General features: G+C 44.5%; 1 protein-coding gene across 1 annotated transcript in view; it reads left to right on the top strand.

The window, feature by feature from the left end:
- Positions 1 to 12,500, top strand: part of pals1a (protein associated with LIN7 1, MAGUK p55 family member a) — a 65,450-nt gene that overhangs the window by 47,326 nt on the left and 5,624 nt on the right. The window contains exons 10-13 of the mRNA XM_084045372.1: positions 3,447 to 3,630; positions 5,153 to 5,224; positions 10,658 to 10,729; positions 11,159 to 11,326. Coding sequence (XP_083901498.1) covers positions 3,447 to 3,630; positions 5,153 to 5,224; positions 10,658 to 10,729; positions 11,159 to 11,326 — 496 coding nt within the window. The remainder of the gene's footprint in view (positions 1 to 3,446; positions 3,631 to 5,152; positions 5,225 to 10,657; positions 10,730 to 11,158; positions 11,327 to 12,500) is intronic.

Genomic DNA, 12,500 nt, shown 5'->3' with positions numbered 1-12,500 from the left:
GCTGTTTAGAGCATAACAACATGACTACTGATTGCGACCGTAGGTCGCATTTACTATAGAAACCTGCTCCAGGTGTCCGTCCGTCCCTCCGTCACACACGTCCCGTCACACTTTTGCCCTGCTCATATCTCCGCACCCGTTGCCCCGATCCATGCCAGATTTTGCACACACACTCCTCACCTGCCAAACTACACCCTCCAAGGACCCCCGGACCTCCAGGGACCCCCAGCTGCCTCGGGGACCCCCAAGTGTAAAAAATTAGCACATGTGGACAAATTACCAAATGACCACCCCAACGGGGCTGCTCACGGGGCATTCCCGGGGACCACCCACTCCTGGTGCTCCAGAACGGATGCAAAAGTGGTGGCGCCCCCAGTGGAGGACCCCCTGCCACTGCAGCTCACATAAAATGCCGTAACTCGGGCTAGGAGCGTCCGGGAGAGCCGCGGCCGGTACCTATTCGTCCGCCAAGGCAACGCGGACACCCCACCCCTAATTTCTCACATGGCCCTCTTCTAGCGCCACCTTCAGGCCGCTTTTCACAACACATTTTTGCCCACTACTCCTACAGTTTTGCCCCTAAAAACACGCAAATTGCTACACACTACACAGTATGTGTACACTCATGTCATCAACATGCCTGCCACCACATTTCTTAGACCACCAAACAAAACTATACATTGCCCACACAACTAGGAACCAATCGCCGTTACAGCCCTCTTCTGTATACATGTGACCTACGGTCGCTTATCTCCCGATTAGGGAGTCTTACTGGTGTACTGCCCTCTACAGGCTGTTTAGAGCATAACAACATGACTACTGATGTACTGCCCTCTACAGGCTGTTTAGAGCATAACAACATGACTACTGATGTACTGCCCTCTACAGGCTGTTTAGAGCATAACAACATGACTACTGATGTACTGCCCTCTGCAGACAAACGTGGCATCTTTCCATGGTGGCAGTGTTACTGCTTGGAGCATAAACACTAACTCAACAAAGTTGCAGAACCCATGTTCAGGTGCCAGTCACACACCTGTGAGTCAGTCACACACCTGTGAGTCAGTCACACACCTGTGAGTCAGTCACACACCTGTGAGTCAGTCACTCACCTGTGAGTCAGTCACACACCTGTGAGTCAGTCACTCACCTGTGAGTCAGTCACACACCTGTGAGTCAGTCACACACCTGTGAGTCAGTCACACACCTGTGAGTCAGTCACACACCTGTGAGTCAGTCACTCACCTGTGAGTCAGTCACACACCTGTGAGTCAGTCACACACCTGTGAGTCAGTCACACACCTGTGAGTCAGTCACACACCTGTGAGTCAGTCACTCACCTGTGAGTCAGTCACTCACCTGTGAGTCAGTCACACACCTGTGAGTCAGTCACACACCTGTGAGTCAGTCACTCACCTGTGAGTCAGTCACACACCTGTGAGTCAGTCACACACCTGTGAGTCAGTCACACACCTGTGAGTCAGTCACACACCTGTGAGTCAGTCACACACCTGTGAGTCAGTCACTCACCTGTGAGTCAGTCACACACCTGTGAGTCAGTCACACACCTGTGAGTCAGTCACACACCTGTGAGTCAGTCACTCACCTGTGAGTCAGTCACACACCTGTGAGTCAGTCACACACCTGTGAGTCAGTCACTCACCTGTGAGTCAGTCACACACCTGTGAGTCAGTCACTCACCTGTGAGTCAGTCACTCACCTGTGAGTCAGTCACACACCTGTGAGTCAGTCACACACCTGTGAGTCAGTCACACACCTGTGAGTCAGTCACTCACCTGTGAGTCAGTCACACACCTGTGAGTCAGTCACTCACCTGTGAGTCAGTCACTCACCTGTGAGTCAGTCACTCACCTGTGAGTCAGTCACTCACCTGTGAGTCAGTCACTCACCTGTGAGTCAGTCACACACCTGTGAGTCAGTCACTCACCTGTGAGTCAGTCACACACCTGTGAGTCAGTCACTCACCTGTGAGTCAGTCACTCACCTGTGAGTCAGTCACACACCTGTGAGTCAGTCACTCACCTGTGAGTCAGTCACTCACCTGTGAGTCAGTCACACACCTGTGAGTCAGTCACACACCTGTGAGTCAGTCACACACCTGTGAGTCAGTCACTCACCTGTGAGTCAGTCACTCACCTGTGAGTCAGTCACACACCTGTGAGTCAGTCACACACCTGTGAGTCAGTCACACACCTGTGAGTCAGTCACACACCTGTGAGTCAGTCACACACCTGTGAGTCAGTCACACACCTGTGAGTCAGTCACACACCTGTGACTACTGGCACTCACCTCTCAGGTGTGTGCTGGCAGGTCGCTCAAAACAAGAGTGATTACCAACAGAAGCATATTGGGTGATTTTGGCAATCACCCAATATGCGGCACTACCCATACGTTTAGCTGTGTTACTCATTCCACCAATGCCCGACAATAACAATTGGTATTATTAAAGGGGAGATATAATTGACCGAAGTTAAGTTTCCGAACTTTTTTTTAACAGTTTATATTCATATATTATACATGTTCATGTTCGTATATGTTATTGCGACCGTAGGTCGCACTTACTACAGAAAGCTGCTCCAGGTGTCCGTCCGTCACGTCACTCCGTCACACACGTCACACTTTTGTCCTGCTCATATCTCCGCACCCATTGCCCCGATCCATGCCACATTTTGCACACACACTCCTTACCTGCCAAACTACACCCTCCAAGGACCCCCGGAGCTCCAGGGACCCCCAGCTGCCTCGGGGACCCCCAAGTGTAAAAAATGAGCACATGTGGACAAATTACCAAATGACCACCCCAACGGGGCTGCTCACGGGGCATTCCCGGGGACCACCCACTCCTGGTGCTCCAGAACGGATGCAAAAGTGGTGGCGCCCCCAGTGGAGGACCCCCTGCCACTGCAGCTCACATAAAATGCCGTAACTCGGGGGCTTGCCCCCCACAAACAATCCCTCCTTTCCCCTATAAACACACTCTCTCAAACAAAACTATCCATTGCCCACACAACTAGGAACCAATCGCCGTTACAGCCCTCTTCTGTATACATGTGACCTACGGTCGCTTATCTCCCGATTAGGGAGTCTTACTGGTATAATAATATATTATATATATTCATATATTATACAGGTTCATGTTCGTATATGTTATATGTAATAATAGATTATATATATTCATATATTATACAGGTTCATGTTCGTATATGTTATATATAATAATATATTATATGTATTCATATATTATACAGGTTCATGTTCGTATATGTTATATATAATAATATATTATATGTATTCATATATTATACAGGTTCATGTTCGTATATGTTATATATAATAATATATTATATGTATTCATATATTATACAGGTTCATGTTCGTATATGTTATATATAATAATATATTATATGTATTCATATATTATACAGGTTCATGTTCGAGCTCATTTCGACTACGACCCGTCAGACGACCCGTACGTGCCGTGCAGAGAGCTGGGTCTGTCCTTCCAGAAAGGAGACATTCTGCACATCATCAGCCAGACAGACCCTAACTGGTGGCAGGCCTACAGGGATGGAGATGAGGATAACCAGCCTTTAGCTGGACTGGTACCAGGTACCTGCCTGTCTCTACGTCTGTCTGTCTGTCTGTCTGTCTGTCTGTCTGTCTGTCTGTCTGTCTGTCTATCTATCTGTCTGTCTATCTGTCTATCCGTCCGTCCGTCCGTCCGTCCGTCCGTCCGTCTTGAGCTTGTAGATTACCTATTTTTGCTATTGATCGTACAAAGAAGTACAGTTTAAGGGCAGGTACACACTGTAGGACTTTTATAGTGGTCGGGGGTCATCTGTCGTCTCTCACATATCCTTGTGGTTTTCACACTATAGATTGATCTCTGACTAGGGATCACACACTGTAGGATAGTTCACTAGGATTCTATCCAGAACCGATACATACATTTTTTTTTATTTATTACAATTCATTTTAACCGACGTCTCATGAAAACGTGCACAGCTCCTGTGATATGAGCGAGACCAAGACAGGACGCTTTTGATTGTTGAAATTAAATAATTAATTCTCTATTTCTTTGTATGTATCTCTCTCTCTCTCTCTCTCACTGAAACAAGTCAACCAGCTTAAAAGTGTGCAATGACACTCAGAAACAGTGTTGCCATGTCCGCTTATTATAATCGACTTTGGGCTTGTTTTTCTGTAGAGTTGCTTGTAAATATTGGTTGTTGCGGGTTGCGTTTTTTGGGCTTATTTGTGTAGTTGCTTATTTGGCCTTGTTTCCTAATGTTTAAACCAGTGGTTAAACAACACATAATATGTATTGGTCCGCAGACCCCCCCTTCTGAAAATATGTTGTGCCATCATAGACCCCCATACAAGATTTGTGTGGATTTGGATTTGGAAGATTTTTCTTTGAAAATAGCTGCGACGCGTTGTGAGCTTGTAGATCGGCTATTTTCAAATATCCAATGTATTTGTAAATAGGTTTAAAGTGCTCAAGTGGCCTTTTGTTGGGCTTGTTTTCATAGACCTGGTTGCTTATTTCTCTCGCAACATCTGGCAACACTGTTCAGACCCACGGCGTGTGTCACACGCATGCTGCACACACAGAGCTCGCTCGCTCTCTCTCTCTCTGTGCAATTCCTTTCAAATAAACAGCCCACCAGGCTCGCTCACTCTCTCATTTTGTTTTATAATGTTAACTTAATACAGGACTGGACGGTAATATTATGTAGGGATCGTTTGTTGTGGTCAGATCCAGCGACGCTCCCCTAGCCACGGTGGCTGTAATGTGCTCTCATTGGCTGTAGCGTGCATCTCCTTCCAGAGTGGTTTCAGCTCCTTTCATACTGTATGATATTGTCTCATGTCCAGTCTGCGAACGAGACAAATATCTAACCTAATAGATATTTGAAAACGGTCGGGAAGCCACATCGCCGAGCGTAATTATCGTGGCCGTATCTTCTCGCAGAGCCTTTCACACACAGCGACCAAAACGGCAGCAAAATCGGACCAAATATCCTGCAGTGTGTACCTGCCTTAAGTGTGTGTGTGTGTGTGTGTGTGTGTGTGTGTGTGTGTGTGTGTGTGTGTGTGTGTGTGTGTGTGTGCGCGCGTGCGTGCTCAGGTAAGAGTTTCCAGCAGCAGAGAGAAGCTATGAAACAAACCATAGAAGAAGACAAGGAGCCTGAGAAGTCTGGTATGTTTTATAATGTTTAATAATAATCTCATGTTTTATAAGCATTTATAACCATTGAACTGTAATATTGGATGCTTTAACCCTAACCCTAACACTTATAGAATGTGTTAAAATGTTGTAATTGTTGTAATCAGTGAGTTCAGTGAAGGTTGCAGTGGATTCTTCACGGATGAACTCATATAAGGCAAATCCTCCAAGTCCTCTGTCACTGTGCAGGAAAACAGACCTCTGTTTCCATGTCCTCTGTCTCTGTGCAGGAAAACAGACCTCTGTTTCCATGTCCTCTGTCTCTGTGCAGGAAAACAGACCTCTGTTTCTATGTCCTCTGTCACTATGCAGGAAAACAGACCTCTGTTTCCATGTCCTCTGTCTCTGTGCAGGAAAACAGACCTCTGTTTCTATGTCCTCTGTCTCTGTGCAGGAAAACAGACCTCTGTTTCCATGTCCTCTGTCTCTGTGCAGGAAAACAGACCTCTGTTTCTATGTCCTCTGTCTCTGTGCAGGAAAACAGACCTCTGTTTCCATGTCCTCTGTCTCTGTGCAGGAAAACAGACCTCTGTTTCTATGTCCTCTGTCACTATGCAGGAAAACAGACCTCTGTTTCCATGTCCTCTGTCTCTGTGCAGGAAAACAGACCTCTGTTTCCATGTCCTCTGTCTCTGTGCAGGAAAACAGACCTCTGTTTCTATGTCCTCTGTCACTATGCAGGAAAACAGACCTCTGTTTCCATGTCCTCTGTCTCTGTGCAGGAAAACAGACCTCTGTTTCTATGTCCTCTGTCTCTGTGCAGGAAAACAGACCTCTGTTTCCATGTCCTCTGTCTCTGTGCAGGAAAACAGACCTCTGTTTCCATGTCCTCTGTCTCTGTGCAGGAAAACAGACCTCTGTTTCCATGTCCTCTGTCTCTGTGCAGGAAAACAGACCTCTGTTTCCATGTCCTCTGTCTCTGTGCAGGAAAACAGACCTCTGTTTCCATGTCCTCTGTCTCTGTGCAGGAAAACAGACCTCTGTTTCCATGTCCTCTGTCACTGTGCAGGAAAACAGACCTCTGTTTCCATGTCCTCTGTCTCTGTGCAGGAAAACAGACCTCTGTTTCCATGTCCTCTGTCTCTGTGCAGGAAAACAGACCTCTGTTTCTATGTCCTCGGTCACTATGCAGGAAAACAGACCTCTGTTTCTATGTCCTCTGTCACTATGCAGGAAAACAGACCTCTGTTTCCATGTCCTCTGTCTCTGTGCAGGAAAACAGACCTCTGTTTCTATGTCCTCGGTCACTATGCAGGAAAACAGACCTCTGTTTCTATGTCCTCTGTCACTATGCAGGAAAACAGACCTCTGTTTCTATGTCCTCGGTCACTATGCAGGAAAACAGACCTCTGTTTCCATGTCCTCTGTCTCTGTGTAGGAAAACAGACCTCTGTTTCCAAGTCCTCTGTCACTGTGCAGGAAAACAGATCTCTGTTTCCAAGTCCTCTGTCTCTGTGCAGGAAAACAGACCTCTGTTTCCATGTCCTCTGTCACTATGCAGGAAAACAGACCTCTGTTTCCATGTCTTCTGTCTCTGTGCAGGAAAACAGACCTCTGTTTCTATGTCCTCTGTCACTATGCAGGAAAACAGACCTCTGTTTCCATGTCCTCTGTCTCTGTGTAGGAAAACAGACCTCTGTTTCCATGTCCTCTGTCTCTGTGCAGGAAAACAGACCTCTGTTTCCATGTCCTCTGTCTCTGTGCAGGAAAACAGACCTCTGTTTCCAAGTCCTCTGTCTCTGTGCAGGAAAACAGACCTCTGTTTCCATGTCCTCTGTCTCTGTGCAGGAAAACAGACCTCTGTTTCTATGTCCTCTGTCACTATGCAGGAAAACAGACCTCTGTTTCCATGTCCTCTGTCTCTGTGTAGGAAAACAGACCTCTGTTTCCATGTCCTCTGTCACTGTGCAGGAAAACAGACCTCTGTTTCCATGTCCTCTGTCTCTGTGCAGGAAAACAGACCTCTGTTTCCATGTCCTCTGTCTCTGTGCAGGAAAACAGACCTCTGTTTCCATGTCCTCTGTCACTATGCAGGAAAACAGACCTCTGTTTCCATGTCCTCTGTCACTATGCAGGAAAACAGACCTCTGTTTCCATGTCCTCTGTCTCTGTGCAGGAAAACAGACCTCTGTTTCCATGTCCTCTGTCTCTGTGCAGGAAAACAGACCTCTGTTTCCATGTCCTCTGTCTCTGTGCAGGAAAACAGACCTCTGTTTCCATGTCCTCTGTCTCTGTGCAGGAAAACAGACCTCTGTTTCCAAGTCCTCTGTCACTGTGCAGGAAAACAGATCTCTGTTTCCATGTCCTCTGTCTCTGTGCAGGAAAACAGACCTCTGTTTCCATGTCCTCTGTCTCTATGCAGGAAAACAGACCTCTGTTTCCATGTCCTCTGTCACTATGCAGGAAAACAGATCTCTGTTTCCATGTCCTCTGTCACTGTGCAGGAAAACAGACCTCTGTTTCTATGTCCTCTGTCACTATGCAGGAAAACAGATCTCTGTTTCCATGTCCTCTGTCACTGTGCAGGAAAACAGACCTCTGTTTCCATGTCCTCTGTCACTGTGCAGGAAAACAGACCTCTGTTTCCATGTCCTCTGTCACTGTGCAGGAAAACAGACCTCTGTTTCCATGTCCTCTGTCTCTGTGCAGGAAAACAGACCTCTGTTTCCATGTCCTCTGTCTCTGTGCAGGAAAACAGACCTCTGTTTCCATGTCCTCTGCCTCTGTGCAGGAAAACAGACCTCTGTTTCCATGTCCTCTGTCTCTATGCAGGAAAACAGACCTCTGTTTCCATGTCCTCTGTCACTGTGCAGGAAAACAGACCTCTGTTTCCATGTCCTCTGTCTCTATGCAGGAAAACAGACCTCTGTTTCCATGTCCTCTGTCTCTGTGCAGGAAAACAGACCTCTGTTTCCATGTCCTCTGCCTCTGTGCAGGAAAACAGACCTCTGTTTCCATGTCCTCTGTCACTATGCAGGAAAACAGACCTCTGTTTCCATGTCCTCTGTCACTATGCAGGAAAACAGACCTCTGTTTCCATGTCCTCTGTCTCTATGCAGGAAAACAGACCTCTGTTTCCATGTCCTCTGTCTCTGTGCAGGAAAACAGACCTCTGTTTCCATGTCCTCTGTCTCTGTGCAGGAAAACAGACCTCTGTTTCCATGTCCTCTGTCTCTGTGCAGGAAAACAGACCTCTGTTTCTATGTCCTCTGTCACTGTGCAGGAAAACAGACCTCTGTTTCCATGACCTCTGTCTCTGTGCAGGAAAACAGACCTCTGTTTCCATGTCCTCTGTCTCTGTGCAGGAAAACAGATCTCTGTTTCCATGTCCTCTGTCTCTGTGCAGGAAAACAGACCTCTGTTTCCATGTCCTCTGTCTCTGTGCAGGAAAACAGACCTCTGTTTCCATGTCCTCTGTCTCTGTGCAGGAAAACAGATCTCTGTTTCCATGTCCTCTGTCTCTGTGCAGGAAAACAGACCTCTGTTTCCATGTCCTCTGTCTCTGTGCAGGAAAACAGACCTCTGTTTCCATGTCCTCTGCCTCTGTGCAGGAAAACAGACCTCTGTTTCCATGTCCTCTGCCACTGCCGCCAGTGATTTAGCATCAGACGGCACTCTCATAATTGCTGTCTGTTCTGCAGTCCAGCAGGAATTGTTTTGTCACATTCAGTTGTGTCACTGCATGAGGTACATCAAGACTCGTTGTCTGTAGTTGTTTGCTGGTGATATTTATCTCAGTTAAAATATCATCCCACGCTATGATAGAACACATGAATGGGTAGGTTTTGATCTTAGTTGCAATGCCTCTGGCTTCACATCTTGTTTTAGCTCCACACCTGCCAGTTAGACTTTCATCTCCTGCCAATGACAGCAGTCCATCATGTATATCTGATGGGTTTAAGCGCTTCTATCCAACTTTCCCATCTCGTGTTACTTAAAGGGCAACTTTGGTAGAGTTTTGGGTTGTGTATTTACCTTGCCATGATGTAACTCCAAAGGTGGACAAGAAATTAAAAATAATTGCTCCATTGATTAGAAATTGATAATTCAAAATATGCTCCTCATTGACTTACATTGTACGGTAAAACAGCTCTCAAAGTCATTCTTTTAGCACATAAACAAACGCAAACAAAGTTGATTCAGACAATATAGAGCATCACCAAACACACTACTGTTTTTTTTTTATATAAAAATGTTAACTTCCTGTTGATTTTGCTATTTTCATTAAGAAGAAAACCCGGACTGGATTCACGGATCCGGATCCGGATCTTCAAATAGTAAAATCAGCAGGAAGTTAAAATTGTTATTAAAAAAACAAACAGTAGTGTGTTTGGTGATGCTCTATATTGTCTGAATCAGCTTTGTTCATGTTCGTTTACGTGCTAAAAGAGTGACTTTGAGAGCTGTTTTACCGTACAATGTAAGTCAATGAGGAGCACATTTTGAATTATCAATTTCTAATCAATGGAGCAATTATTTTTGTTTTTTACATTACATTACATTACAGTCATTTAGCAGACGCTTTTATCCAAAGCGACTTACAATAAGTGCATTCAACATAGGTAGGGAACGAAACTACTAATCACCAGAAGTCTTAAGTGCATTTCCTGTAAAAACAAGCAACCAAGAGTATACCTAGCGCTAAGGTAAAAGTGCAATATAAAAGCTACCTACTTTCTTAAACACATGAGATAAAATAGCCAAATCAAATGAGCACGAGCTAATACAAAAATGTATCGACTAAGCAAGATCCAATACAGCAATACAACAATAGTTCCTACAACTAGTTAACAAGTAGGCCAGGTAAAGAGTTTTCTTGTCCACCTTTGGAGTTACATCATGGCAAGGTAAATACACAACCCAAACTTCTACCAAAGTGGTCTTACCCTTTGAAGGTTTGACTGTGAGGCCACGCTCACCTATGTGCTGTTTGAACTTGTCCCAGCGAGAGGTAGAAGCAGAGAAGAAATTATAGACCTCCTGGATTGTTGTGAAGAAGTCCTCTGCCTGCAGAGAACATGAGGCTGCATCATTCAGAGAGTGGGCACAGCACGGCACATACAGCGCTCTCTGGTTTATGTCTAGCACTTGCTTTTGCACACCGCATTGTTTACAAACATTATGTTTATGTCAGCTTATAAAGCATTCCTTATGTTTATATCAGCTTATAAAGCCTTCCATATGTGATCTGCTCTTCAGGGAAGCTGTGGTTAGGGTTATATATATATATATATGTTAGGGTTAGGGTATATATGTTATATATATATATATATATATATATGTTATCTGCTCTTCAGGGAAGCTGTGGTGTGTTTGTGTATATATATGTTATTATATATATGTTATATATGTTATATATATGTTATCAGGGAAGCTGTGGTGTTTATGTTTATGTTTATGTATCAGGGAAGCTGTGGTGTGCCAAGAAGAACAAGAGGAAGCGAAAGAAGTTACTGTACAACGCTCACAAGAATGACGGTATGCTAATGATATGCTAATGTTGGCTAATGATATGATAATGAAGATGATTTGTCAATCACCTGTAACATGTAGAATGGAGCAGGTTTATTATAGTTATATTATTATCACATGAACCCTGTCATAAGGTTTATTATAGTTATATTATTAATCACATGAACCCTGTCATAAGGTTTATTATAGTTATATTATTAATCACATGAACCCTGTCATAAGGTTTATTATAGTTATATTATTAATCACATGAACCCTGTCATAAGGACAATAAAAGAGCTGGTCACTGCTATTATGTAGAGGGGGAAAAGGAGGGGACCCAGTAAAGACCCCTGGGGGATGCCGGGTTTAAGTGGTTATTTAATGATGATATTATTATTAAATTATATATTTATACAAATCTACAATATTTGTCTCTCTGCACTTATTGTCCAGATTATGATAATGAGGAAATTCTGACCTATGAGGAGATGGCTCTTTACCACCAGCCAGCCAATAGGAAGCGACCGATCGCTCTGATTGGTCCAGCCAGCTGTGGGCAGGTGGAGCTGAGGCAACGGCTGCTCAGCAGTTACCCAGAACGCTTTGCAGGAGCCGTCCCACGTGAGCGCACACACACACACACACACACACACACACACACACACACACACACACACACACACACACACACACACACACACACACACACACACACGCGCACACAGACTAGAAATAGCCTAATAAATAAAATGGTAAATGTAATCAGCTATTTTTTAAATGGATACATTTGGCCAATTGGAGTGAGATTGGTTTCAGTGATATTTGGAATGACTCTCTACATTACTGCAACGTTTCAAAGAAATGTGAGTCTTGCATGTATGTGTTAGGGGCAGATGAATAATTTTCATAACACTGCAATAGTTAAAATCTATTTCCTCCTGGGATTTTTGAGTAATCTGCACAAAACATTTTACACATGAACTTAGGACCTTTGCCGACAAAACAAAAGCGGCGGATTTTCCATAAGTGAAAAAATACAGAAGTTATGAGCCAATGGCTGTTTTTCATATAATTCAAAATGGTGGGCGATCTAAAGGTCAGAGGTCAAAAGTCAGACCACGAAAGTTGTCGGGCATGAAGAGACGCATGTGTGTATCGAAGTTTCATGGTTGTAGGTCAAACAGGGCATGAGTTGTACCTGTTCAAAGTTGGCACTTTCAATTGAGTGCTATAGCGCCACCCTTTGACGAATGAGTGTGAGAATTATTTCTTGGTAGTTTTTCATGAGCATCTACCATATGGCCGAGTTTCGTAAAAAGCGTATGCACGGTTAAGCCAGAACTGGCAAAAACAAGTATTTTTCAAACTGCGCAAAATTGCGGAAAATCTAAGGGCGGAGCTTAATGGTCAAATCGATACGTGTGTTCCTCATGAGTCAAGGCACATGTGTAAGCAAGTTTCACGACTTTCGGCCAAACGAGGCATGACTTATGCCTGTTTAAAGTCTGCCTTTTCAAAAAATTGCTATAGCGCCCCCTTTTGGCCAATTGGAGTGAGATTGGTTTCAGTGATATTTGGAATGACCCTGTACATTTCTGCAAAGTTTCAAAGAAATGTGAGTCTGCATGTATGTTTTAGGCACAGATGAATAATTTTCATAAAACTGTAATAGTTAAAATCTATCTCCTCCTGGGATTTTTGAGCAATCTGCACGAAACGTTTAGCACTTGAACTTTGGACCACTGCCTACAAAAAATTCCAACGGATTTTCCATAAGTGAAAAAATGCAGAAGTT

Source organism: Gymnoscopelus microlampas (assembly GCF_963454915.1).
Source record: "Gymnoscopelus microlampas genome assembly, chromosome: 20".
Classification (NCBI taxonomy): domain Eukaryota; kingdom Metazoa; phylum Chordata; class Actinopteri; order Myctophiformes; family Myctophidae; genus Gymnoscopelus; species Gymnoscopelus microlampas.
The sequence above is the reverse complement of the archived record's forward strand: the minus strand, read 5'-3'. Positions and strand labels throughout refer to the sequence as shown.